We start from the raw sequence: 25,838 nt of genomic DNA, 5'->3' as shown, positions 1-25,838 counted from the left end.
GAGGGGAGTGATCACTTCGTGTAATGGAAAAGCCCAAGGCAGGGCTCGCTTCAGGCACGGCTTGATCCAGGAACCCAGTGGATGGCACCAGAGTCCGGTTTCTCTCCAGCTTTCGGCTCCTCTTCCTCGGAGTGGGTGCCGTTCTCGGACAGGCTGCCCTTCCCACGGGGGCAAATGGCTTCAGCAGCTGCAGACTGTACATCGTGCCAGAGTCAAAGCATGGGAGAGGCCACCCGTCCACTCTTCCCGAGGCCCTGGCGACAGGCTCCTTCACCGCAGTGGCTCTGACCACAGTGGCTCTGGTCCCCGAGCCAACCACTGAAGCCAAGAGAATGTTACACAGAGCTTGCTGCCGGCCACTTCTGGAGCTGGGGGTGGCCAGCGCCGCTGAAACCTCACGGGCTGGAAATGCAGGGAGGCTGGTTTCTCAAAGGGACATCGGGGTTACCGGGCAGAAAGCAAATGGCTGCTGGGTGCAGAACTACAGGTGAATCACAGCACCCACCCAACCGAAGGAGCAAAGGATTCAACTTCCTGGGGTGACTGACTCATTAGGGAGGGATGTGTCTCCACCTAGCACAGCTGTCACCAGCATACACAGGCCTCAAAGAGCTACACGCCTCCTCTCTGAATGGTCAGAGGACGATCTCGTTCAAAGGCTACTGGGACACCAAGTAGTCGACCAGAATGCAAAGAACTCGGTGAACTTCAGTAACATTTTTAATTAGACTTGCCAATTAGTAAAAATAACCCCGACGATAAAAGTTAAGCTCACCTATTATTGTCATGGGAAATTGTTGGAAAGTGGACATTCCTGAAGAATGAGGTCAACTTCCTCATCCTCTTCCCAGAACCCCTCAGGCGGGGTGGCGAACATGCCCGCTCCCCGCAAACCGCCCTGCGCTGTCGCTGGCCCCGGCTCGCTTCTGACCACGTGAAGGGCGTGGTGCTGGCCGTGCTGAGCCCCTACCACGGGCGCCAGACGGTGCGAGCGCTTTGCACACGGGCCCCCGCTATCCACGTGTCAGAGAGGAGGACACTGAGGTGCGGAGAAGGGACGCGATGCCCGATCAGCGGCCCATCTGGCTGTCCCCATCTTTGCCCCCCCGCCACCCCATAACGCGTGGTGCCGACACCCCAGAAGCAATGCGTTCGCGTGGCCTCGCCCCTCCCCTGACTCCCGGCTCGTGCCTTCGCGTCTCTGGGCACTTCCCGCGTTGGGCCGCCTGCCAGCCTCTCCTCTCTGGCCTCTGCCCCCTTCGCCCAGGAGGAGGCGCACAGCGTTCGACCGCTTCCCCTCTATCACTGAATCTCTTCCTCTCACCCCAACTCCCCCTTACCCCCTGCGATCTCAGAGCCCCTGACGCCCAGTGGGGTCCTCACTCCGCAGACGACCCCGCTGAGTGCCCCTGTGCACCAGGCCCGGCTGGCAGCGAGGACAGAGCCCAGCCATCGGAGCTCTGGGTCCCACATCGCCACCCCAGATACCCGTCTCCCTTAGCATCCCCTCAAAGCATCGCCCAGCCCTCCCACCTGCCCCTCGCGCCAGGGCCACCTGAGACGCAGCCCTGTCTGTGCACGGCTGTCTCTGGCTTCAAGCTCAGAGACAGGACGAGACATTTCACGTCCTCTGGGCGCTGAGCCCCCTCTGATGAGAGCTCCTTGCGCTGTGTTCGCAGGTGACTGCTGGCTACTGGCAGCCATCGCCTCCCTCACCTTGAATGAAGAAATCCTGGCTCGTGTCGTCCCCTTAAACCAGAGCTTCCAGGAAAACTATGCCGGCATCTTCCACTTCCAGGTGACTTAAGGGTCGGCTCAGGCTTTTCCTCAACAGGTCCCGGGGGCTGGGAAAGGTCCCCGGGCCTGGCAGAGTTCATCTGTCCCCCGTGACTGCAGACTGCAGGCTGTTCTATAAAGGACACTGGGAGACCAGAGCGCCCCCTGTCCTGCCCCTTGCGGATGGCAGCGGGGGACCTGCCAGGAGACGGGTAGAGCAGGAAATGCTTCCTAAGTTACAAAAAAAAAAGTAGTTTTGACGTCTGGGACAGCGTGTTAAGGGACTGCTCACGCCCCTTTTGTGCTGGTAAATGAGAAATGATATTTTTAAAAGCATAAGGTGCTGGGCAGACTGGACTTGGGGGGCGGGACGAGCACCTCCGTCCTCGGCCTCTCGGGGGGACTCGCCTGCAGGAGCAGAGGTGGGAGAAGCATCTCCCCCAGGCCGGGCTCAAAGCCCACACCGAGCACTTAGTGCTCAGCCGACCCCCAGTGTCTCCTCCGCCATCACAAGTAGCTTTGCAGGCCAAGGAAAGGCAGATGGGGGCCAGACGGGGGCCAGACAGGGGCCAGATGGGGGCCAGATGCAGCCGCGGCTCAGGGCGCGCAGGCTGCCCCGGGCTCCGGCACCCCCCGCCACACTCCGCCCGCTTCCTCCCCGCAGTTCTGGCAGTACGGCGAGTGGGTGGAGGTGGTGGTGGACGACCGGCTGCCCACCAAGGACGGGGAGCTGCTCTTCGTGCACTCGGCAGAGGGGAGCGAGTTCTGGAGCGCCCTGCTGGAGAAGGCCTACGCCAAGTGAGTGTCCGCGCCGTCCCCCCCGACGGCCCGCCCCCGGCTGCCCCGGATTCTCAAGTAAACAGGAACCACACAAGGAGGCCTCTGAGGAGAAGACCTGTCCTCTAGAGGGACGGCTTTGGCCAACACTGGGCTCTAAGTTCCATGTGTGCATATCAGGCCTCGCGCCCTGATAAATGACCGGGATTGCTGTTTTTAACCAAACGCACAGGAGCAGGGATGGTACTGGGGATGCCGGCCTTGAGAAAGACCTCCATTCTACTGCTTTGGCGGGTCCTGTCACCTTTTTGTCAGCTAAATACGGCAAAGAGTTTTTGCCAATGGGCAAAACCATCCATCGCAGAGCTATGAAAATTATGGACATTTGTCCAGAATATATAGTGTGTCTGATTAGAAATGGTTTCCCACACTCCTCCCAGCTGTGGCCCACCCACATGCCCAGAGGCCAGTTGTCCAGAGCTCGACACTGCCCGTTCTCAACGGGAAGGCCCATGTCAGCCCCTACAGAAAGGCCTCATCCTGGCTGTGCTGCCTGGGCTCCGTCCGTTAAAGTGACCGGCTCTATGGCATCGGGGCATTTCTGTTCCTTACAGCCCTGCTGGGGAGACCGCGGGACCTCAGAGCCGCTTCTAAGTGCTCAGCCAGCAGGGTTAGAGAAGCCACAGGACGCCCGCGTGGCAGTCAGGAGCAATTCCGCCCCCCACCCCCCCAGTGTCTACTGCTCAGAGAAACGCCTTTCATTACTGAACTATTGTCTTTTTTAAAGTTATAAATGCCAAAGAGCTCACTGGAAGACCTCCCCTTTTCCCCTACGAGGTAGAAAGAATCAGTACAGGAGGTCGGGCCGGATAATCGCCCAGGGCCTTCTGACTCTCGGGTTCCGAGATTTTCAAAACACTTCTCAAAGTACCAGGGAAATAACTCTGGAGAGGGTAAGTTGCCCTCGTGGGCACCGTGACTGGGAGACCAAGGCAAGGAGAATCTGAGCAGAGGGTCCCTGGAGCATCCAACAAAAGAGGCATCAAGGAGGGGACACTGAGAGGCGGTGGTGGCAGCACCAGGCGGCGGCAGCATCTCTTCCTCTCCTGCAGGATCAATGGGTGTTATGAAGCGCTCTCAGGGGGCGCCACCACCGAGGGCTTCGAGGACTTCACCGGAGGCATCGCTGAGTGGTATGAGTTGAGGAAGGCTCCTTCCAACTTGTTCAGGATCATCCAGAAGGCTCTGCAGAAAGGCTCTCTCCTCGGCTGCTCCATTGACGTAAGTCGTGGCCTCCCTCCCCGCCCCCGCCTCTGGTCTGCTCTCCTTGAAGCGAGCCTCCAGCAGTGCCCGGGGAAACCCACTGCCCCGATTTACGACATTAGCCCGTCCTTGTCCACCATATTGAGCATCACCTGGAAGCCAGAGGTTGCCAGGCAACAGGCTGTCTGGAGTACAATTGCAGGGGCATGTTACCGCCCACCCCTTCCCTCTGCAGCCCACTTCCCACCCTCAGCCTCCTGTGAATGGCCACCCCAGACCACAGGTTCATGAGAAGCCCTGCGCTCTGCTGGTCCCTAGGGAAGGACCGCTCCAGACACCTTCCCCCATCTGTAGGGCCTGTACCTGGAGGCCATCAGCCTTCCCCTTCAGGGCTGCAGGGTTAAGGGCCCGTGGGAAGACTTCAGAAGGCACAGAAGGACTCATGTCCTCATACTGGCCTTGCCGGCAAACCTCACCAGGGGGAGGGAGGTGGGCGCCATATCTGTCCTCAAGGAGCCTCGGGGCAAGGGCTGTGCCCACTCCCCAGCCCTGTCCTGTCCAGTCCCCATGGCACAGAGAAAAGAAGTCCTGTCTCCTGGAGACCAAATCTCCGCCCAGCTCCAGGCAGGGGTTCTCAAACGTTTCCTGCAGACCACGTTGAAGGAAAAGACCTTTTCTGCTCGCAGCCTATCTCCCCATTTACGAAGACAAAAATAACAGCCTTCACCGGAATAGATGAGGGAGGAGAGTGACTTTGAGGAAATTCTAATAGAACAGGAGCGAATTCTGGCCTGCATGGGGAAGCAGCTAGTCACAGTGTAAACGGTGCAGCTGGGCTGGGCCAGACCATGGAACATGGGTGGGGGGGACTCAGTGCCTCTGGGCCACCCGATTCTGTCCAGGGTCTGCCCTGAGCCGTCTGCATGGTGCGCACTGTCCCGCGCCCCCGGACCTGCGGAAATCAGGGAGTTGTCCACGCACACGCTCATGCAAGCGCTCGCTCTCCCAGAGGGTTGCATTTAGCCTTCGCTCTCATTGTAAACAGAGGTTCAGCATCCGAACGCGGTAACCACAGGTCCTCCAGGAGCGCAGAAAGCAGGGCTCTGCGCCAGGCCCAAGGCCACGTCCTCCTCTCCCGGGCCTGGCCTCTGCAGTTGTGTGCCCGGGTCCCGGCTTGCAGGACCCGAGTGGGAGCGGGAGGGGTGGGGGCTGGCGGATGTGGCAGCCGGGCTGATGCTTGGGACATTTGCAGATCACCAGCGCTGCGGACTCGGAGGCCGTCACGTTCCAGAAGCTGGTGAAGGGGCACGCGTACTCAGTCACCGGGGCGGAGGAGGTAAGGCCGGGGCTTCCTCTCCCTCGCGCGACGGCCAGAAGCTCGTTTGGGCCTGTGACTGCCCAGGGAGGGGCTCCCATGTTCCCACAGTTCTTTGTAAACAGGCCTTGCATTCCTGACGTTCAGACCCGACTCACTGGACCGTCCCTTTCCTGTCCCTCCCGGCCCTTCGGGCCTCCAGGTGCGCGCTGCCCTCTGGTGGCCGCCGGGCCGGCTTATATCACTGAGCTTTAGAGCCGCCTTACTGGTCTGGGCCAGCTCGAAACAAGTGATACTTCTGTAGAGTGCCTTACACTCTTTAAAGTGCTTTCCCATTTGATCTCACAAAAGCATTAGTGCCCCAGTTAGTGCTCAAATCTGACTCTGCCTCTTGCAAGCTTGTGTGGCCTGGGCAGGTTACTTACACTTTCTGTCCCTGACTTTCCTCATCTTTAAACTAGAAATAATAATAATATCCATTGTAAGGTGGTTGTGGTGATTCATCACGTTAATATATATAAAGGACTCAGACGGTGGCTGACACATTGTATCTGAACTAAGTATGTAGCTATACTGTTGCTGCCATTATTACCGTGAATATGATTAAGTTCACTGTTTAATTACAAAACTCAAACTAGACCCCAGATCTTCTGATACACCCAGTGTTTTGTTTTTACTTTGAATTTTTGTTTTCTTCTCCCAACACATTTTTTTATTTTGAAAAATTTCGAGCCCATAGAAAAGTTGAAAGAGTAGCGTAGTAAACGTGCAAATGCCGTTTCCCTCGATTCAACCATTGCTCACACACATTCTGCCACATCGGTTTTCTTTGTGTGGGTACTTTTTTCCTGAGCCTTTTGAAAGTAACTTGCAGATGTCACTACGCTTCTGTTCTCTCACATAATCCCAGTGCTCTTGTCAGGCCCAGGAAAATAAACATTAATTCAACATCATCTAATATCATCTATATTTACATTTTCCCAATTACCCCCCAAATATCCTTTATCATGCCCCTCTCCAACCCAGGATTTCATGGTAAAGCTTCCCTGAGCTCCTGTGACAAAGACACATCCTATTATTGTCAATAAAACCCAGGGTCACAGGGGAAGTGGCACCGGAGTCTAGAATAAGTGCATTTGTGCCTCAGGCTCACGACAGAGGTTGAAGAGGCCAGGTCCTCCAAGAGTCAGGTCCCGCCAGCCATCAAAGCCGGGTGGCAGCAGGGGTCCCCCCCAAAACACGGACTCAACCCCCTTGGCTCATGCAGGGGACCTTGGACCCCAGAACCTCCAGGCCTGGCTTGAGCTCAGCACCTCCGTTTCCTCCCCAGGTTGAAAGCAGGGGAAGCCTGCAGAAGCTGGTCCGCATCCGGAACCCCTGGGGAGAGGTGGAGTGGACGGGGAAGTGGAATGACAAGTGAGGACTGGGGGCCCGGGGGCACCCCGCTAGGAGGCTCTGGGGAGACCCAGGCGCTATGCTGAGGAAGACGCCCTGAGGTCACAGACCGCACCATGTGGGACCCATGGGGCAGGTGGCCCCCCTCAGACTCTGAGCAGCGCATTCCGGCCATCCGGGTGCCTGTTACAGGTCCCGGGCAGGGCTCCTCTGAGGCCCATCCCTTCCTGTCCTCGCGGTCGATCCGCCCCTCGCTCAGATTCACCCAGCTATTGGACCTTCAGGGACAAAACACACCCCACCCCCAGTCTCTCGGTCCAGTCCCAGGACCTAATCTTTGTGCCTAAGACCCAAGAGAAGCCCCTCTGTTGATTTCTGGGGCTTCCTGGTCAGCCCGCTACACCCGCGGCTGTTTGGGGTACAATCTCCCGTGAGCCCCTTAATGGTCTTCCCCGTTCTACCGGGGGCCGCGGTGCCCTGCCACCATCACACTGTCGCGGCCCCTCCATCTCTCTCTGACGGGCTGGGTTCATTTCCTGGACTCTCTCGCCACCACCTGCCAGGATGACACATCCTCTCGCCTTGCTCCGCTGAGCCTTGGCCACGCGTGTGTTCCTTGCCTCCCTCACTGGGGTGTGGGTCCTGGTCCTCAGCTTTGGGGAGCCTGGGGCCGAAGTCAGCGGCCCGCGTCAGTCTCTAACGCCTCTCCCGTGACTTGGTTTCCAGCTGCCCAAACTGGAACACCGTCGACCCAGAGGTGAGGGAAAGGCTGACCAGACGGCATGAAGACGGGGAATTCTGGTAAGGTTGTTAGAGGGGTCAGGGACAGAGGTGTCTGACCCCGTGACTGTTACTAGAAAATTAGTGAGATTTTTCCTACAGGGGCCTGGGATTCAGGGTTAGTTGTTGTTCTAAATACACTGTAAGACCCTCCACAAAAACATTCGCAAACCTCTTCAGTTTGTCCGCCTCTGCAACGGGGCGCACGAGCTGAGCAGCTTCCCAGAGAAGGCTGAGCGGGGCTCAGTCATGTTCGGATCCCAAGAAGAGCAGGGAAAAGATGGGCCCCTCTCCCAACCAGTTCGTGGCGCTTCATGCCAAGGCCTTCGGAAACGGGTTCCTTCGAGAGCGTGACGGACCCGTGCGTGCGTGTGTGTGTGTGTGTGTGCGCGCGTGTGTGTGTGCGTGTGTGCGCGTGTGCGTGCGCCACTCTGCAGCCGTCGACTCCCTGCCAGTGACCCAGTGAGTGCCGTAGGCTTTCTCATTTCATACTCATGCTCCCAGTTTGACAGGTTACAGTTCTCAGCTTCAGAGAGGTTTAAGTAACTCGTTCGCAGTCACCCGGCTGGACAGTGGCAGCGCTGAGACGGGAACCGGTGCCGTCTGAGTGCAGGCCTGGTGGCATTTGGCCCCGAGGTGCCGTCTCCCAGCTGCCCTGCCTGGCTCGGGTCAAAGCTTATCAATTCGCCCCGTTGTAACCTGGATGCCCGTGTCCCTGCTTTTGCCAGGATGTCCTTAAGCGACTTCCTGAGGCACTATTCCCGCCTGGAGATCTGCAACCTGACCCCCGACACCCTCACCGCCGATAGCTACAAGAAGTGGAAACTCACCAAGATGGATGGGAACTGGAGGCGGGGCTCCACCGCGGGAGGCTGCAGGAACTACCCAAGTAAGGCCGCCAGAGGCCGGGGCCCCCTCGCCCGACCCCGCCGTGCCTCACGCCAGCCCGACAGCCCAGGGGAGGCACCCGCTGCCCCCTGGGGCCCTCTGCTTTCTCAGCCCCAACCCTCCATGCCTGGGGGCTACTCTGTCCACCCCTAGCCCGAGCAGCCGGGCTTAGGTCCCGCTGCAGGGGCCGCTTACCCACTGGGCCTCTGCACATCCAGGCCCCAGTTGTTGCCCAGCAACCATCACACCCGGTTCCCTCAGCGCATGACGGGGCCCTGCTCACATGGCGTGAGGACGTCTCCTCTGGTCCGCCCTCTGCTGATTCCCCTGACTCCTGCCTAGTCCTCCCCTACCCTCTCCCCTGCAGAAACTGTCTAGTCATGATGACATCTGCCACTTATGGAGCACACACTGGGCGCTAGGAACTGTGTGACTGGTTTACGTAGACAATTCCATTTAATCCTCACGACAAACTTCTGAGGCGGGTACTTTGTTATCGTCTCCGTCTTTAAGAGGAGGGAGCTGAGGCTTGGCGAGGTGAAGCGACTTGCCCAAGGCCACACGGTTTACTGGGATTTGAACCCAGGCTGTCTGACAGCGTTTTAAGTGCGATGGTGGCAGGTCATTGTCACCCACTGATTCTGTTACAGATGAGGAAGCTGCAGCTCTAAGTGGCATACTTGGGCCACAGAGCAAGTACACGGGCACTAAGCTGATCGGTCCCTCCAGCTCTGGTGTTTGTAATCCTTAGCCTCGAGCATGCAGCCGCCAAGTGGCAGTTCAGGCCCAGTGCCCCAGACAAAACTCTCTCTCCTTCCCACTAGCTCAGGGATCACAGATTCTTTCTAAAGAGCCAGATAACAAAGCCTTTTGGCTTTTTGGCCCATCCAGTCTCTATGGCAACGACTCGACTCTACCGCTGTAGTCTGAAGGCAGCCATACTTGAACGATGGACATGGCTATATTCCAATAAACTTTAAAACAAAACCAGTCTGCTGCCAGCCTGTGGAGCCAGAGTCTGCCAAACCCTGTACTCGATGATGCCTTTATTTCCACAATTAGAGTTTTATTCCATTAGGTAAGGGAAGATGATCGGGCTAATTATCCTTGACTGTGAATGAATCTCAAGTCCTTCCTTTAAATTGGTTTTGGAAGTAGGGAGGGTAGGCCTGGGAGGACAAGGGACACTGAACGAGAGGCTAAGATCATACGCAGGATGTCCCTCGCCTCTGGGTTCACTGAGGGGGCAGCAGGAGCTTGTCCCCAAGTCTCAGCCAGGCCACCAGCCCATCTCGGATCTCCACATGAGAGCCAAGAGGGGTGCCGCAGCTCCAACCCCCTGCTCCGGGGGGACAAAACACGGTCCCCCAGATGAGCCAGCCTGACGGCAAGTGAGAGAGAACCGCAGGGGGGTGTCTGCGTCAGGGCCCCGTGAGGTTCAGACTCGGGCAGGCTGTCCTCTCCCCGTGGCCCACCGCGGCCGTTCCCACCCCAACGGCTGCCGTCCAGTCCCCGCCTCGCCCCTGCTTCCCCTGCCCAGGGTCTCTCACCATGTCCGTCACCTTCACCCCCCGCCATCCCCAGAGACCAGAGCAGAGCCCGCCCCGCCCCCCCGGCCCCATGCTCAGGGCTCTGGTGTCCCAGGTGACTGACCCCAGCCCCTCTCCGGCCACAGATACCTTCTGGATGAACCCTCAGTACCTGATCAAGCTGGAGGAGGAGGACGAGGACGAGGAGGACGGGGAGAGAGGCTGCACCTTCCTGGTGGGCCTCATCCAGAAGCACCGGCGGCGGCAGAGGAAGATGGGAGAGGACATGCACACCATTGGCTTCGGCATCTACGAGGTGCGGGGCGCGGGTGCGGCTCCCGCCGTCCCGTCTCCCTAGCTGGTCTCAGCCCCTGCAAGGAGAGCCAGCCCAAGAGGCAGAACTGGAGATGGGACCCCGGACAGGGAGCCTGGCCGAGGAAAAGCAAAGCCAGGGGGAGGGGAGGCCCCTGCAGCTGCTCTGTGTCCCCAGGAGGGTCCATGCCCTTGGCGGGGGCCCCACAGCCAGCTTCCTGGGAGTTCGGTTCTTCCAAATGCCCTCATGTCCCCCAGGCCTGGCACTCTGGTTGGCTCAGCAATACCCAAAAAACAGAGGTGGCCTCAGCTGAGAACGGAGCATACTGGGCCCCACCGGGACTTGCTGCGAGGGCAGGAACTGAGCCAGCGACCCAGCTGGTCAGAGCCCAGCAAGTCACTGGCCTGGAAGGCGGGGAGCTCAGGACAGGGAACGACCGACAGGTCTTCATGTCCCACTGGGGCTCCCCACAGACACACTCAGTGCCCGCGTGACCTTTCTTTTTGTACCACGTTAAAGAGAAGCCCAGCTCAGCCATCTGTCCCCTCTGGGGCGGGGGTGGACGGAATGACCCAGCATGCTGGGCCCCTGGATGCCCCCCCTTTCCTGTAGCACAGAAAAAGCTCCCCACCTTGAGTTTGTAGAGGGAGGACTTCAGCGCAGCTGAACGGGGGTGCCCCTGGGCGTGACGGGTAGGACCCAGCGACATGCTACGGCCGGCTCCCCAAAGCCAAACGTGCCGTCTCTTCCAGCCCCCGCATTCACTGAGGCCACATGGCAGCCTCCGAACGGCCACGCGGGAGGGGGAGCGTTTCCACCGCGGAAGTTCGCGAATACTAGAAACCACGGCTCCCACCCTTCCCCGAGAGCCATTGCCCAGCCCAGCCCTCGTAGACGTCCAACGAGGTGTCGAGGTGTCGAGGTGTCAGGGAAAAGGCCCGGGAAGATCCTGAGGCCAGAGAGGGGAAGTGACTTAACCAAGGGAACACAGGCTGGATGTGGCCGACAGGAGCCCGCCCAGGTGGGCTTTGCTGCGGCCGGCGGGGCCACTTCACGGCTCCGTGCCTGGCGTCTGTGCTCCCTAGGTGGAGAATAGTGCTGAGGGTCCATCCACAGCACTGCTCAGTCATAGGGTTCTTTCGTTTGTAGTGCGGGGATGCTTCGACTTCCTTGGAAAGTAATTCCCACATTGATTTGGTTAATATCGCTAAAGCTCCAGAGAAAAGGGTTGGCAAAGGAGACGATCACGGTGGTGGCATCTCCGTGCGCAGCTGTCCCCGACGGGGATTCAGCACGTTCTCCTTTATCTTTTGCAGGTTCCAGAGGAGGTACGTCTGGCATGTGTCAGCCCATCCCTGGGGCTCAAGTTCACCAACAAGTAAAAGGCTCAGGCTGCCAGCTCAGGGGTCTTGTGAAGTGTGAGCAGAGGCTGGTGGCTGGGAAGGACGAGGGCCCCGTGCCTCTGGGGCCCTGGTGAGGTTGCGCAGGTCCTAACCGCCACGATCCAAGCTCAGGGCAAGGGGTCTCGGGCTGTCCCCGGGGGCCTCGGGCTGTCCCCGGGGGCCTGCTGCCTCCCCGAGGCCCAGCAGAGGCCATGCGTGGCTTCGTTCCGGGTGGACCACGTGTGGTCCCGGGGTCACAGGAAGATCTTCCCCCAGTCCTGTAGCGCTCTCGAAACAAGGCGAACCCCGCAGACTGTATTATAGGACGATGCGGCAGCACAGAAAGGGCCCTGGCCCCAGTGCCCAGCGCTGCCATTTGCAGGCCGTGTGACCCTAGACGAGTTACCATCCCGGCTGGACTCGAGTTTCTCTCAGTAGAACCGGTCACCTCGCTGGACTGTTGTGGGTGGGGATGGGCCGAATTACACGCAAGCACTCAGCAGGCCTGCGGCAACCGGAACGAGATGCCCAGGAGGCGTGCGTCTTTAAAGGCCACACAGGGCACCGACCCCGCAGCGGTACAGTCATCATGGCCAGGCGGTGCAGCCAGCAGCAGGTGGGGCTCTGCAGACTGAGCACACCTGTCTAGAAGCTGGGCCGCCTTCCACAGCCTGCTCCTGTCTTCGCTTTTATCAGTGACTCGAACACCGCCTAGAACGGAACCAGCTTCCTGCCACCTGGACGCTAAACATCCCCGGGGGGCACTTAGAGGAGGGCTGGGGACCTCTGTGTGGGGACACGGGGCATCTCTGCAGACAGAGCTGGCTCAACGCGGGGCCCCCTGCTGCACGTGCCTCTGAGTTCCTCAGCAGGCATCTGTCGTTTGGGTGGGGACACGGGGCATCTCTGCAGACAGAGCTGGCTCAGCATCTGTCGTTTGGGTCGAAAGTTTGCTTTTTATCTAAGACGTTGTCGCTGTCAGCCTATCTCCCCGAGTGAGGGTGACACGGATGCGGAGCCCTCTCCTCCCCTCTCACTTGTTCCTGTTTATCCATCAGTTGACGGGACAGACCAACATCCACCTCCCCAAAAACTTCTTCCTGACGCACAGAGCGAGGGAGCGGTCGGACACCTTCATCAACCTGCGGGAGGTGCTCAACCGCTTCAAGCTGCCCCCGGGGGAGTACGTCCTCGTGCCTTCCACCTTCGAACCCAACAAGGACGGGGACTTCTGCATCCGGGTCTTTTCTGAGAAGAAGGCCGACTACCAGTAGGTCGTCCTGCCCTTTTTCCTCCCCACCGCTGGCCGGCTCCTGGCCCATGCACAGCTCTTTCCTGTCTGGACGTCGGTTTCTTTGTCTATGATACCTGCCCGCTTCGAAGGGTTAGTGTGAGGATTTGCTCTTGAAGGACTTTGGTTTATGCTCAGGGGAGCAAAGGAAGAAGTAGCGCTCAGGATATTCGGGGGTAGAAAGGGGGAGGTTTGTAGAGCGAACTGCAGAATCCGATTTCGCTGAACGATCAAGTCGTCTTCGTTTTAATGACTTATACGAACCCAGTCCCATCATCTGGAGGATGCTGGGAAGCCTCGACTCCTCAGCTCTCCTGCTTCTGGGGTGACCTCCCTGCCCTGACAGCCCCCCGCCCCTCAAAGCTGTCTGACGTTTTTGTCCCAAGATATTGATCCTGAGTCCAACTGTCAGCACCGAGAGGCCCCTTACCGCTTCTGCGAGGCGTGGGCAGTGCAGACAGGACTCGTAGTGGCCCGGTGGGAGGAAGACCCTCCTAAGCTTACGGCCCCTCGCTGCGGGGCAGACGGCCCGCGCGTGCGCATGGTGTCAACCACCACTGCGCCAGCTCCGCCGAAACACGCGGCCTCCGCCCGCCTTCTGAGCCCAAAGCAGAGGAGCAGGCGGCCACGCACACCGCGTGGGGCTCAGTGTGACAGATTTCCCGTGGCACAGAGTGTTTCCGATGGAACCGACAGCACATCGGGGATGTGTGATCACAGAAAGCACCGTGCGGGGAGGCCGCGCCGTCCGAGGACCCAGCACCAACCAGCAGACAAAATCCTCTGACTCTCCGAGCTGTTGGGGCCGTGACGCCTCCTCAGATCCCTTCTGCCCTATTGGGGATGTGTGATCACGGAAGCCATGGACGCAGAGCGGTCCCCGAGCCCGCCCCGCGCTGGATGTCACATCACACTTCCATTGTGACTGTGACTTCCGTGACACTTCCTCCCGCCCCCGTGTCCCTTCCAGTCAGTAACACATGGTTTCCTTCTGTCTCCAGGGTGGTCGATGATGACATCGAAGGCAACCTTGACGAGGTACTTGTAACCCCCTGACTTCCACCCGCTCTGCCCTGGGCCACCCAGGGAGCAGGGGAGTGAAAAGCCATCCCAAGGGTTCAGGAGGCCCCGGGGACTTCACGGACACAGCTGGAAACTAGAGGCTCGGCCCTGCCCTGCGTCCACACGTGCCTCCTCCACAGGCCCTGGCCCCTGTGCTGGGCCTGGGCAGTCCCCTGCCCACTGGGGCAGAGTGAGCCTGTGTGACGTGGGGTATTGTGGAGAAAAACGGGCCACCAGTGCCACGCCGACTGCTGTGAGGTTCTCATCACTTCCCGTTCCGGGCCTCAGTTTTCTCAATAAAATGGAAGTGCTGGGCGACCAGATTTCTGAGATTCCCCAGAGTCCCAGGAGCTGTGACCCGGTGCTAAACCCTGAGGGGCTGTGGGGGACACCGCCCAGGAGTTCCAGGGCGGGCGCGGCCACCGCAAGTCCAGAGCTGCGGGAGGAAAATGCCGGAGGGAGGAATTTTCTTGCAGTCCTGGGACCTGAGGGGCTTCACCATCGTTGACGTCCTCAGTCCTGTGCCCGTCCTGTGTCCTCACTGAGAGACTGAGTGATTTCAAAGGTCCTCACGGGCTGTGCTCACCAGCCACGGTCACAGTCCTTTCGGATCATTCCAGCTAGTCTTATGCTTGTGAATCCCATTAGTGGAGATCATGAAAGGCCCTTTTAGTTGAATGTTAGAGACGACACCTGTGTGAGAAATTGAAGCATAACTCCATCCCACGTAGTTTATATTCTCTCTCGTGGGTTTTCACTAGGAAAAATTATGTTTTATTGATTCCTCACACTGTCCTTTTTCTCAGTCCCGTAAGCTTAGGATTCAGGCCCAAGAGCGAGGACGAGCAGGGGCACCGTGAGGGGGCGGGAGGCCGGCGGGGAGGGGAGCAGGCGGCCGCCCGTCACGCTTTGTGGGGTCCACGGCGTCTCACTCCCGCGCCTCCCCTTGCAGATTGACGTCAGCGAGGACGACATTGATGACGGATTCAGGAGGCTGTTTGCCCAGCTGGCAGGGGAGGTAGGTGTTCCCCGAATCCCCACGTTCCGTGCTCTGGCGGATGCAAAGGCAAAAACGGTCCTCGTCTTCCAGGAGGCTTCAACCGGGAGGGGGAGGAAACAAACTGAACAAAGCAAAGAGGATTTGCAGACGTAACTGGGATTCTGCTCAGCGTCCTCTGCGTCCTCCCCAGGCCTCCGCCCGTTGCGGGGCCTCCCATTTTCGCGGGCGGCTCTGGCTGCTCCCCCGCCGTAGGATCCTCAGCCTCACCTGGGGCTCTTGTTTTTTTTTTTTCCTCTTCACTCCAACTGAGACATGGAACTGGCCTCCTCTCCTTGATTTCCATAAAAACATTTGAGGAGATTGGGTTTTAAATTTCCAGGATGCGAGCAGGTTAGGACAGAGTATTAGACTCCCTGGTCTTAAAAAAGCCCCTCAGGCACTTAGGCCTCAGTCAGCTACTGGGAGGAACGGGGTGAGAGGTACCGCAAACCTGGGCAGAGTGGAGAATTTATGCTCTATATTCTCTGCAGCGAGGGACTGGTGAACGAGCACCCAGAGCACACTGCGCCTTAAAACGCCGTGTCCAAAACATGGGCTGTGACGGGGATACTCAAAGTGGGGTCTGGGGCAGCTGCGGGCAGCTCCTGGGGCTGGTCAGACGTGCACACGCACGACCCCGGGCCTGCCCAGTGTGCCTCACACGGTGCTCCGGTCGCCTCTCCACAGGACGCGGAGATCTCTGCCTTCGAGTTGCAGACGATCCTGAGGAGAGTGCTCGCCAAGCGTAAGTGTCCCCTCCTTGCAAAGCCCTCATCCCGCTCCGTCCCTCACGGACGGACGTGAAGGAGCTTGGGAACCCCTGTTCAGTGTCTTGGCCGCTGTGGCTGCACCATCACTCACTGCTCCCATGGTGGCAAATGCCACCGGCCACCACTGGCACCGCTACCGCCGAAGAACCGGATGAAGGAGGTTCCGTGTGATGCGACTTTGAAAAGAACCAAGGTCCCCAGGGTCAGGAGGTCAGAGGTCACATCCGGGTTCCCACTCCTCACTAGCTTCTCGATCGACACCACGCTGCAGAAACTTCCTGACCCGTTTCCTTACCTGCAGGACAGGAATAATACTGCTTACCTCTTAAGAATGGCTGAATCTCTTAAATGAGGGAAGATGTAGAAATTGCCTAGCACAAAGTCTACGCTCCAGAAATGGTGGCTACTATGATGAGTAATGGGTAAGAAAAGGCTGAGTCGGCCCAGATCACGGGAGCGAGGAAGCATTCCCACGGCCCTGAGTTCCCTGGCAGTATTTAGTATAAAATCATTGACGGACTGATGACATCTGTCAATAACTAACCCTCATGGAAAAATAAATGGACCATCCATCTTAAACTCAAGCTGAGGGAATGGCATTACTAAGCCTCATCTCCCAAGTGTGTTTAAATGAGTCTGACCAGCTCTTCGCCGGGAGAAATGTCACTTCATTTGGGCCAACAGGCCACACACGTGATATCAAGGCTCCAGAATGGTGGCTCCGGGCCCAGGCCGTGGGGCTTCTACGAAGAGCAAACAAAGCCGGATGGAAACTTGAGAAGGGGCTAGCGAGCCACGCTTCTCACAGCCTTTCAGCTCGGATTATTTCTCAAGCAGAGGTTTATACAACAGCAGAAGTTCTAAGCCTGGATCAGAAACAAACATGTATGTTGTCATATGCCAAACATCAGCCCTGTGGATCATTCTAGAAGTCTTGCGGACTTCAAAGATGGCCTCTGGCCTAACTCTTTTGAGATAAAAGTAAAACCACCTCTTAGAGCCGAAAAAGCGCCCAGGGCCAGCCAGGTCTCCCGCCCCCGGCGCAGTAAACACATGTACCTTGCAGGAACCACAGGTAATGGGGCCCTGCCCTGCAGCTGCCTAACAGGTGGCTGTCGTAGGGCTCCTGTGAGTCACAGGACCAGGCGGGTGAAGTGGCCAGGCACGGCCAGGCCAGTGCAAGGCTCCCCCCTCGGGCAGGCCCCAGTCCTCGCCCTCCCTCCTCTGAGCTGGTGGAGGGACAAGGAGATGGTGTTCGCCCTTGAGGCCACCAGGCACAAGTGAGGTCACGGGGCTCTTCAGATGTGTGGCCATCATGAGCCCAAGGAGACTGAGGCCTCGTTGTTTCCCCACAGACGGGGGGTGGAGGGGGGCAGGATCCAGCGTCGGGTGGATGCAGCTGCTCCTTGGTGGACATGGGGGACAGCACTGCCTCTGAGCTCGGTGCCCTCCCCGCCTGCCTGCTGACTCCTGCCTTCTGTCCGAGAGCCCCACACAGCCTCACACCCGTACCCGAGAAGGGGTTGGTGCCCAAAACGGCAGCTCTGGGACAAGTTAGGTTACAGCCTTTACAAGCAGGTGGCAAAGAGTATGGGCTCCTCACAAGGTCTGTGGGAACCAGATTCACATTTGTGACCAGGGTTTCATACCGTCATCTGCCGAGTGTCGACGAGACAGGACTCACCTAGTGGAGCACAGTGTCTCCAGAGGGTGCCTGGGTCCCGGGTTCTCACTCCGCTGGGGACAGGCGGGCTCCGTAAACGCCGGCAGACAGACGGTTCGAGGGAGCTTCCCCCCTCCCAGCTCCTCGCCTGGATGAACTCACGTGCCCTCCACGTTTCCTCCCCCTGCCTGACGACCGCAGGTGACTTTGCACCTCGGGGGCCCGCAAAGACCCAGTCACTGGTCCTTCTTTTATTTTCAAAGCACTTATTAAAGCCCTGTTTGCCCGTGGCTAATGCACAGAGAAGTGAGGCCAATGTAACTGTCCTCGCGCTGTCCCCAAATGGCAGCCAGGAGCCAGATTATTTAAAATAATTTAAGCGGCTACTGTATCAAAGGGTGCAGATACAGAACTTTTCCATCATCGTAGGAAATTCTGGATAGTGCTGCTCTAGAAGATTTTCCTGTCACACTTCATTTGTCTTCCAGGCCAAGACATCAAGTCAGATGGCTTCAGCATCGAGACCTGCAAAATCATGGTTGACATGCTAGACGTATCCTTTAATGTGCCCCCGAGAACAGAGGCCGGGGGAGTGTGACATCTCGCCCTGCAGATTCAAACGTAGTGCCCTCCAGAAAGGCCAGCCAGACCCCGCTTGCTGAGCGGTGCTTGGGCTGTGGTCAGTGCTGACCTTCGTTACTCGGGCACATGGGGAACTTCAGACGAGCGTAAGTGCCATGCCACACGCCCTGGTGGCCTCCTCGGGCTCAGCGTGCAGGCCAGCCAGTGTTTCTGGGGCTGGCGCAGGAAGCTCACTGTCCTCGGCCCTCGTTTAAGCAGCAGCTTAGATTTCTTTCCTGAGTGACAGAGTTTCCACTACTTCCTTTAGGAAAATACGGTTGACCCTTGAAGAATGAGGGGGGTGGGGGGCAGACCTCCAGTGCAGTCAAAATCCTAGTATAACCTCTGACTCACCCGTACATAGTCGACTAACAGGTATTTCGTATATGTTTTATATACTGTATTCTTACAATAAAGTAAGCTAGAGAAAAGGTTATTAAGAAAATCGTAAGGGAGAGAAAATAGATTTACAGTACTATATGCATTTATTGAAAAAATCTGCCTATATAAGTCGATCTGCACGAGAGAAAATAGATTTACAGTACTATATGCATTTATCGAAAAAATCTGCATATATAAGTCGACCTGCACAGTTCAAACTTGCGTTGTTCAAGGGTCAACTGTATTCCCTAAACTGTGATATTCTGACGTGAATCGCTTTTCTCCTGATTTGGAGATAGGCCCCCCCCCTGCCCCCCAGCATTCTCCTCCCCTTGCTCTAGCTCCTTCCCAGGCCGCCCGCTGGCCCGAGGCACTCATCGTCCGTTTGCCCTTGTCCTGGTGCTTACTGAGCAGTGCTGGGCAGGGCGGGGCGGCCTACGCGTCTCAGTTCTGTCTAGTGGGTTCACGGCCCCCACTGGGTAGCTCCCCTCACAAAGGGCCTCTTAGAACCACGCCAGATAACACTCCCCAAGTCAGCAAGGGCACAGCCCCTAGAAGCCCCCTGAAGCCCGTTTGTCACCCGACAGCTCCTTATTAGCAGAGTGTGGGGCCTCGATGGCACCCCCAGACCAATCGGCAAACAGGGGCATGGGGAGCCAGCAGGGCTCTATCCGGCCCTTCGCCAACCCCAAGACGGAGGTCTGGCCAGGTGAAGGCAGGGCAGGGTCCTCCGCCAGAGCTCCCTGTGAACATGCTGCGGGCACCAGAAGACCCAGCAGGGAGGACCCACAGGTGACGCTGTGCCTGCCCGAACCCAGACTCAGGAGCTTTCCTTAACGGAGGGCAGTCGGATGGCAGTGGCAAGCTGGGCCTGAAGGAGTTCTACATTCTCTGGACGAAGATCCAAAAATACCAAGTAAGAGCCCAGGCGGGCCCGATGGCGGGGGCGGGGTCTGCATTGGGGACGCGCTGTGCGCACACCTGCCGGTGCCGCCGCTCACGGGGGATGCAGGAGCATGGCGGGGGCGGGGCGGTGGGGTCTGCATTGGGGACGCGCTGTGCGCACACACACCTGCTGGTGCCGCCGCTCACGGGGGATGCAGGAGCGTCCCCTGGGGATGGCGACGGTACCCACAGAGGAGCCTGAGAGAGGGAAGGCAGGGCCGGGCGCGTGCCGGCAGAGCAGAGTGAGGACCGCAGGCCGAGTGGTCTGCTCCCTGCCTCCCCTCCTTGACTGGAGACGGGGTCATCCAAGAGCCACCATCGAAAGTGCCCCGAAAAGGCCACGTAACCTCTCGTACGTAGGATTTCCAACAGCGCAGGTGTAAAAATACTCAAGGTAGTAACATGGGCCCGTGGGTAGTTGGCTAGTTGATCTGATGGGCAGATTTACACCCAGCTCACAGAGGCGAGGGGCTACCAGCTGTTAAAGGCAGAGACGTGGTGATTCTTCCGAGGCCAGGCCGGAGGCACAGAGCTGGGACAGCTTCGTCCCCGCTCAGCACACGGCGCAGAGGTGACCTGCCGCCTGCCTTGCTTTGGGTCACGGTTCTCAAAACTGTTTTACATGTTCCAGAAAATCTACCGGGAAATCGATGTGGACAGGTCTGGTACCATGAACTCCTATGAGATGCGGAAGGCGTTAGAAGAAGCAGGTGACACTTTATAACTGTTTCCTTTTATCTACAATTCTATGGATTGTGACGCTTACGTAATGCAAAGTCTGCTAAGCTATGCAATAAGATGGGTGCAGGTTCGCTACAAACACGTCCTTTTCGTTCTCCCTTTAAAGACGAATTGGTAAAATGAGATGCAGTCCAGGATGCTTTGCCTGCTCAGCTTTCTCGAATCTAAGTTTCCTTCCGCGTGGCCAGGGGGTCAAGCGGGCCAAGCCGGTGACGACAGGTGCCCCTCGGCTCCCCATTTCAGGCGCGGGGCTGGTTAGGCAGAAGGGGGACGTCCCTGCTCCACTCAGGGGAAGTCCCTGGCAGCATGTGATCTCAATAAAAGGGACACAAGCCTGTGGGAGACCAGCAGCATGGGAGACGGGTGTGCTTTGGGGACAAATATGACAAGATGAGGCTGTTCACTGGATTAGCTAGGACGTGATGCTGGGCAAAGACCCCAAATTACTGGTTTAAACAAGATACATCTTTTTCTCGCATAACAATCCAAGCTCAAGCAGTTCAGGGCTGGGATGGTATTGCTGTCAGAGACCCAGGCTCCTTCTAGCATGTTGTGTCACCAGCCCTTCGAGTGCTGTCCTTATCCACGGCACCATGGATGGCTTGCCACCACAACCACGTTCTGGCAATGGGTTGACTGGAGGAGGAAGGAAAGACGGGCTCCTTGCCTTTAAGGGCACATGTCACTGCTCACACATCCCTCTGCTAGAACTTAGTCCCGAGGCAGCAGGTGGCTGCAAGGGATGCCGGGAAATGGCCCATTAAAATTGTATTACTATGGAAAAAGGGAAAATTAATATTCGTTTACCATGAACAGCTTCTGCCACACACATCCAGGAAGAATCTAGTCTCCAAGACGATGCACAGCTACACAGACATAAAAGGAAGTACAGTTAACGGCCCGAAGCGGTGTGAGCATGGACATAGGAAAGTTTTCTACTTTAGTCTGTAAGGAGCAGGCAGGGCGAAGGGCAACAGTTTGGAAACACTGGCTTCGCTAAATAAACCCAGCCCTGGGAAGGCAGCCAAGGGACACACGCGATTATAACTGTAATTTAAATTGCCACATCAGCCCCATAACCTGTGACCGGCGCCCCAGGGTACAGCCTCACCCTGAGCCATCGGTTCGCTTGTTCATTTTTCAGGTTTCAAGCTGCCCTGTCAACTCCACCAAGTCATCGTTGCTCGCTTTGCAGATGACCAGCTCATCATCGATTTCGATAATTTTGTTCGGTGTTTGGTTCGACTGGAAACGCTCTTCAGTAAGTGGATATTTGGGGAAAGACCCACTTCAGTTCAGTAAGTGGATATTTGGGGAATGGCGGAAAGCCTGCCTTTCCAATGGGTGAAATCACCACGGCCAGAGACGTCGTCTGTCCAGTCGAGAATGGGAATCCTCCTTTAATCTGGGGAAGGAGGGGAGAACTAATTGCTTGCGACATTCAGTGAAATCAGCAGCCAGACAGGGGAATGAGATAATGGGATCTCTGTCGCAGCTCACTCACTCATGACATCCCACGCTTCTCTCTCCGCAGGGATATTTAAGCAGCTGGATCCCGAGAACACGGGAACGATACAGCTCGACCTTATCTCTGTGAGTCAGCAGCTCACGCCGACCCCCTCACTCCCACGGGGACGGGGAGGAGAGGGCTGCCACTTGGGTGACAGAGAACTATGGTTCATTGACCTGCTTTTTAAAGCTTTGCTTTAAAACTCTTCTGGTCTGTCGGGGACAGCCCTATAAATGGTCTAGGATCCCACAATGCACTGTAATTTGCAGTCCTTCCTCATCTACCTATTGATTCTCGAGTCCAAGAAAACACACCTGGTCCCTGCTCCCGTGAGCTGAGTGCAGCACAAGGTTAAAATACGAAGAGAACCCTCTTAGAAAAATGCACTGCTAAGTAGCGAGCATGGAAGGTCCTTATAGAAACCCTGTGGATGAAATCACCTGGGTTTGGGGGAAGATCTGGCATGCTTAGAACAGATCTACTTAAAAATACTTTCTGAGCACATCACTTTGCTGCCTCCCCCTTTAAAATAAAACTAGCAATAGTAATTGAGCTTGCCTTATATAATTATTGTGCTCCTGTGTCTCGAACCCCAGCAGTGCCCACTTCTGAAATGCTCGTCCATCCAAAGTAAGTTGGAATACCAGTTCCACACACACAGGAAAGCACAAAATGTCCTCTCGTCATCCCAATGATAGAAAGTTCTCTCAAGTCAAAGAAAGCAGCCAGCTGGGGTATACTTGCATTATCGTCTGGCTCCAGCTACATTTCCTCCATACTTGGGGGAATCGAGCTTGGAGCAGCACAGGCTATAAAGGGCAGGACCAGGTGGCCAGTGATGGGCAGGAATGACAAAGTCCCCAGAGAGAAGCCAAGCGGGAAGAAGACAACTCTTTTTCTTGAATTTTGAACTCCAGAGGAAGCCGGCAACTCAATGGCTGTTTCACTCCTGTATGCATTTTAAGTACCTTCAGCCAACTGAAAATATATTTTAGCTGGCTACAAATAACACTAACTTGCTAGGAAATAGCTCTGCCCTGAGACTGCAGTATAAAAGTAGAGGCTACAATTATGACATAAAAGTGCCCAATGGCAAGTTCTGGGAACTCTAGCCCCTTTATCATTCTTGCTGGAAATCCCCTCCCACCAGTTCCCACCAGTTCCCACCAGTCCGTGCTGACCGGCTCACTCAGTCCCTCCTCCCCGTCTCCTCTGAGAAACAGCCACCACCTTTCCCTCCTGTTCTGGTCCTCACCTTTCACGGGTCCCTGGAGAACCCCCCACTCTAGTCTTTGCTAAGGATGCGCAAGGTCAAGAAAACCTCCCTTGAGGTTGCAGGTGACATCACCTGGCCAACTCTGCCAAAGCCCTGCTGTCCAGGCCCATCCCAGGCCGGTCAATCTGAATCTGATTTAAAGTTCCCACATAAACTCCATAGAGGACCACAGTTGAAAATCACTAGTTTCAGGGGTATGTATGCACACCCTAAACTAACTTCTGACGCGATAAGCTAAGTTTCACGTTTCGGGTATCTTAGTCAACCCTGTAATACGATCCATGCCCACCCGATTCAAATAACAGCTCTTTACTGACCTGCAAAAAACTAGACTAGAAATCAGGTAGAAAAAATGTGAGCTAGCATACCGACATCTTAATCCATGTTCAGCTTTTCTGGTACAACAGCCTTTCAGAATAATCTACAGGTACTTAAATAGCTTTTAATTTTAAAGATGGTCACTGAACTGACTTGGTTTTTTTTTTTTCTTCCATAGTGGCTCTGTTTTTCAGTACTTTGAAGTGATGACTAATCTGCCTGAAGACTTCTTATGAAAGAAAATCAGCCACGGACTAAGCTTCCACTAAGCTTCCACGGAGAAACTTTTTATCTAGACCTTAATCATGGGAACATTTATGTAAACTGATGATTATAGTTGAAAATAATGATACCATTTGAGATAGAACTTTCAGATATCAAAGTAAAAGATTTGCATATCATTATACTCAATGCAAGTGAGTCGCTTAACCCTGGACAAGCTCAAAGCTTTAAATCTGTAAATGGTACCCACTTTGTACTTTTACACACAATCCTGTTTAGAGCAATATTAAATCAGGAAAAAAATGCAGGGAGGTATTTAACAGCTGGGCAAACATTCAGTCAATGTCAAAGGACACGAGGTCCTTGCTGGAAATATTGAAAGCAACTTCGAGTTTAAAAACGCTGCTGTGGCAGCAGCTCGGGGCTCACCATTTCCCTTGAGTAAAATGGAAAATATGATGCCTCATGAAGTAATCTTGTCAAGGCATCTGAAGAGGCCAGGTGAGAATGCTCGCCTCTGTCACTTGGGTTAGACAAGAGACAGGTTTTCTATAATACTGACTGGTTAACAGTAAATCTGAAACTCAAGTCCCTGAGTGTGCCTGGTCTTATACAGTGTTATAAATACCGGAGGGGTTCTAGTCATGGTCGGCTGAAGTGATACACTGAAACCAGGCGGCGTTTGCAGACGAGGTGTGGCTAAGACAAAACGAGCTGTTTGCTGCCGGCTTCGAAACGTCTCAAAAGTCTCCACCTCTGGTGTTTGTGCCCGGAGTTGGGACCCGGCCTGGGAGTACGCGTGGAAACAAAACGTGTTCCTTGGCTTTACTTTCTGAAAATTCTAACATTATAAAAATATTGCCTTGTTGCCTTACCTTCTACCGAACGTACTGTTAATAAAGAGTCTCCCAGGCAACCACGCGTGCCCTGCTGTTCTTCCTGGGGGGCCCCAGCTGGCCCTTCCGAGCACACCCATTGCAGCCTGTTTCCAATGTGAGTGTGTGACAAACTCAATTCCCAAATAGGCATCTGATCTGTCATTTCAATGTGCAGCTCTAAAATTTTTTTAAAAACCCAATTCAGAAGCTCTAACTGATCATAAAGTAGGTGCAGCTCTCGTTTCTGCTGCTTCTTGGTCTCTCTTAAGGAGGTGCAGGCGAGTTCCCTGTTTGGCCAGCCACCTGAACTTCACTTTAGTGTGGGAACAAGAGCGAGCTGGGAAGGCACGCAGATCCGTCACTGGTCTGCTGTTGGTGATCCTGGACTAACCATAAAACATGGGAACGAGCTAATGACTTGAAACAGGCAAACGCCAGCCTAATATTTCACGACAGGATAGGAAGATGGGATCTGCAAATGCTCCTTGAATGCGGTTAAGTTCTTCCTGCTTGCTGCGTGGTGTCCGAGGGCCCCGGAGTCCATGAACGTGAATGAGAGAATGTGACAATGAATGAACGAGACCGTGAATGAGAACACGCAGTGTGGTTTCTCCCTTCGGCCGCACAAGCTTAGGAGAGAGTTAGGTGTTTGGAGGGACCCAGGCCTGAAAGTGGCCTGGGGACCAGAGAGCTGAGGATGTGACTAAAGCGGCTGAACGATGGCAGTGTTTGAGCTGGGAGAAAGGCCACCCGAGCCTATGCCCCTGTGCTGGCTGCTCTGCCTCTCCGGCTCCACCTTCTTTCATTTGTAGAGCTGACCTACTCTGCCAACCTCACTTTTAAAAGTCTATTTCAGTAACAGTAGGAGAAATGATGTTTTTTTAATCAACGGTATGTCCTTATCATAACAAATTTAGGAAAGATTAGAAAAGGGGAAGGAATTATCAAGTATCCTGAATTCTCCCATGTAAGACGTTGGTCAATGCCTGTTTTATAGGGGAGACGGTAAATCCCCTCCACTTTCCGCCCTGGGAGGAAGTCACCCTAACCTCCAAGCCCTCCCTGCCTCCTCCCCTCCAGGGCAGGGCGCGGCCCTCCTCGGACTGTGCCTCAGGCCTGGCACTCAGCCCCTCTCACTTCGACCTCCCTGTGCACAGCATTTCAGCGCCTGGAAGTGCTCCCCACATTCTCAGATACACTTAACCACAGACACATCCTCTGTAGCAGGCTCCAAAGAATCTAAAAACTTTGCTACCACAAAGATGCGACTACGGCATCAATCACCACACACAAGAGATGGAAAACAGCCACATGGTCAACGTTAGATAGGCTGGATAAATTATATGATGGAACATTATGCAGGCATTAAAAATGTTTATGATGCCGTATCAAGCATACAACAGGAGACTACCGAGAGAACTAAACACTATGTTCTCAATCACGTGAAGACAAAAATCACACAGGACTATAACAAAGAAATATACCCAAATGTTAACAGTTGTCATTTTGCCTCCTGCTTCATAATGCTTCTCTGTACTTTTAAATATTTCCATAAAGAGCTTTGATATAAAGATACTCTGATAATAAACAAGTAAAAAGCCAAAAAGAGAGAATGAAAACAAATGATGCTCAAAGTTTAGGCCTAAAGAAATAAAACTGAGACGATCGTGTTTCCCCAAGTTCCACAGCTTCCCTTTCATACA

The 25,838-nt window shown here is 55.7% G+C and overlaps 1 protein-coding gene across 2 annotated transcripts in view; it reads left to right on the top strand.

Moving 5' to 3' along the window:
* Positions 1 to 24,176, top strand: part of CAPN2 (calpain 2) — a 42,213-nt gene extending 18,037 nt beyond the window's left edge. Inside the window, exons 3-21 of one of the 2 annotated variants that reach the window (XM_006916208.3) lie at positions 1,680 to 1,798; positions 2,441 to 2,574; positions 3,666 to 3,834; positions 5,069 to 5,152; positions 6,462 to 6,547; positions 7,253 to 7,327; positions 8,035 to 8,195; positions 9,870 to 10,039; positions 11,353 to 11,364; positions 12,477 to 12,688; positions 13,711 to 13,747; positions 14,724 to 14,789; positions 15,498 to 15,555; positions 17,732 to 17,796; positions 19,093 to 19,161; positions 19,822 to 19,900; positions 21,076 to 21,192; positions 21,466 to 21,524; positions 23,214 to 24,176. In XM_006916208.3, coding sequence (XP_006916270.1) covers positions 1,680 to 1,798; positions 2,441 to 2,574; positions 3,666 to 3,834; positions 5,069 to 5,152; positions 6,462 to 6,547; positions 7,253 to 7,327; positions 8,035 to 8,195; positions 9,870 to 10,039; positions 11,353 to 11,364; positions 12,477 to 12,688; positions 13,711 to 13,747; positions 14,724 to 14,789; positions 15,498 to 15,555; positions 17,732 to 17,796; positions 19,093 to 19,161; positions 19,822 to 19,900; positions 21,076 to 21,192; positions 21,466 to 21,524; positions 23,214 to 23,237 — 1,796 coding nt within the window. In that variant the 3' untranslated portion in view covers positions 23,238 to 24,176. Of the gene's footprint in view, positions 1 to 1,679; positions 1,799 to 2,440; positions 2,575 to 3,665; positions 3,835 to 5,068; positions 5,153 to 6,461; positions 6,548 to 7,252; positions 7,328 to 8,034; positions 8,196 to 9,869; positions 10,040 to 11,352; positions 11,365 to 12,476; positions 12,689 to 13,710; positions 13,748 to 14,723; positions 14,790 to 15,497; positions 15,556 to 17,731; positions 17,797 to 19,092; positions 19,263 to 19,353; positions 19,589 to 19,821; positions 19,901 to 21,075; positions 21,193 to 21,465; positions 21,525 to 23,213 lie in introns of those variants that run through there. The other variant, XM_025049846.1, reaches the window with a different exon arrangement.
* The last annotated feature ends 1,662 nt before the right edge of the window (positions 24,177 to 25,838 follow it).

The sequence above is a fragment of the Pteropus alecto genome, unplaced genomic scaffold (genome assembly GCF_000325575.1).
Source record: "Pteropus alecto unplaced genomic scaffold, ASM32557v1 scaffold65, whole genome shotgun sequence".
NCBI classification, from domain to species: Eukaryota; Metazoa; Chordata; class Mammalia; order Chiroptera; family Pteropodidae; genus Pteropus; species Pteropus alecto.
The sequence above is the reverse complement of the archived record's forward strand: the minus strand, read 5'-3'. Positions and strand labels throughout refer to the sequence as shown.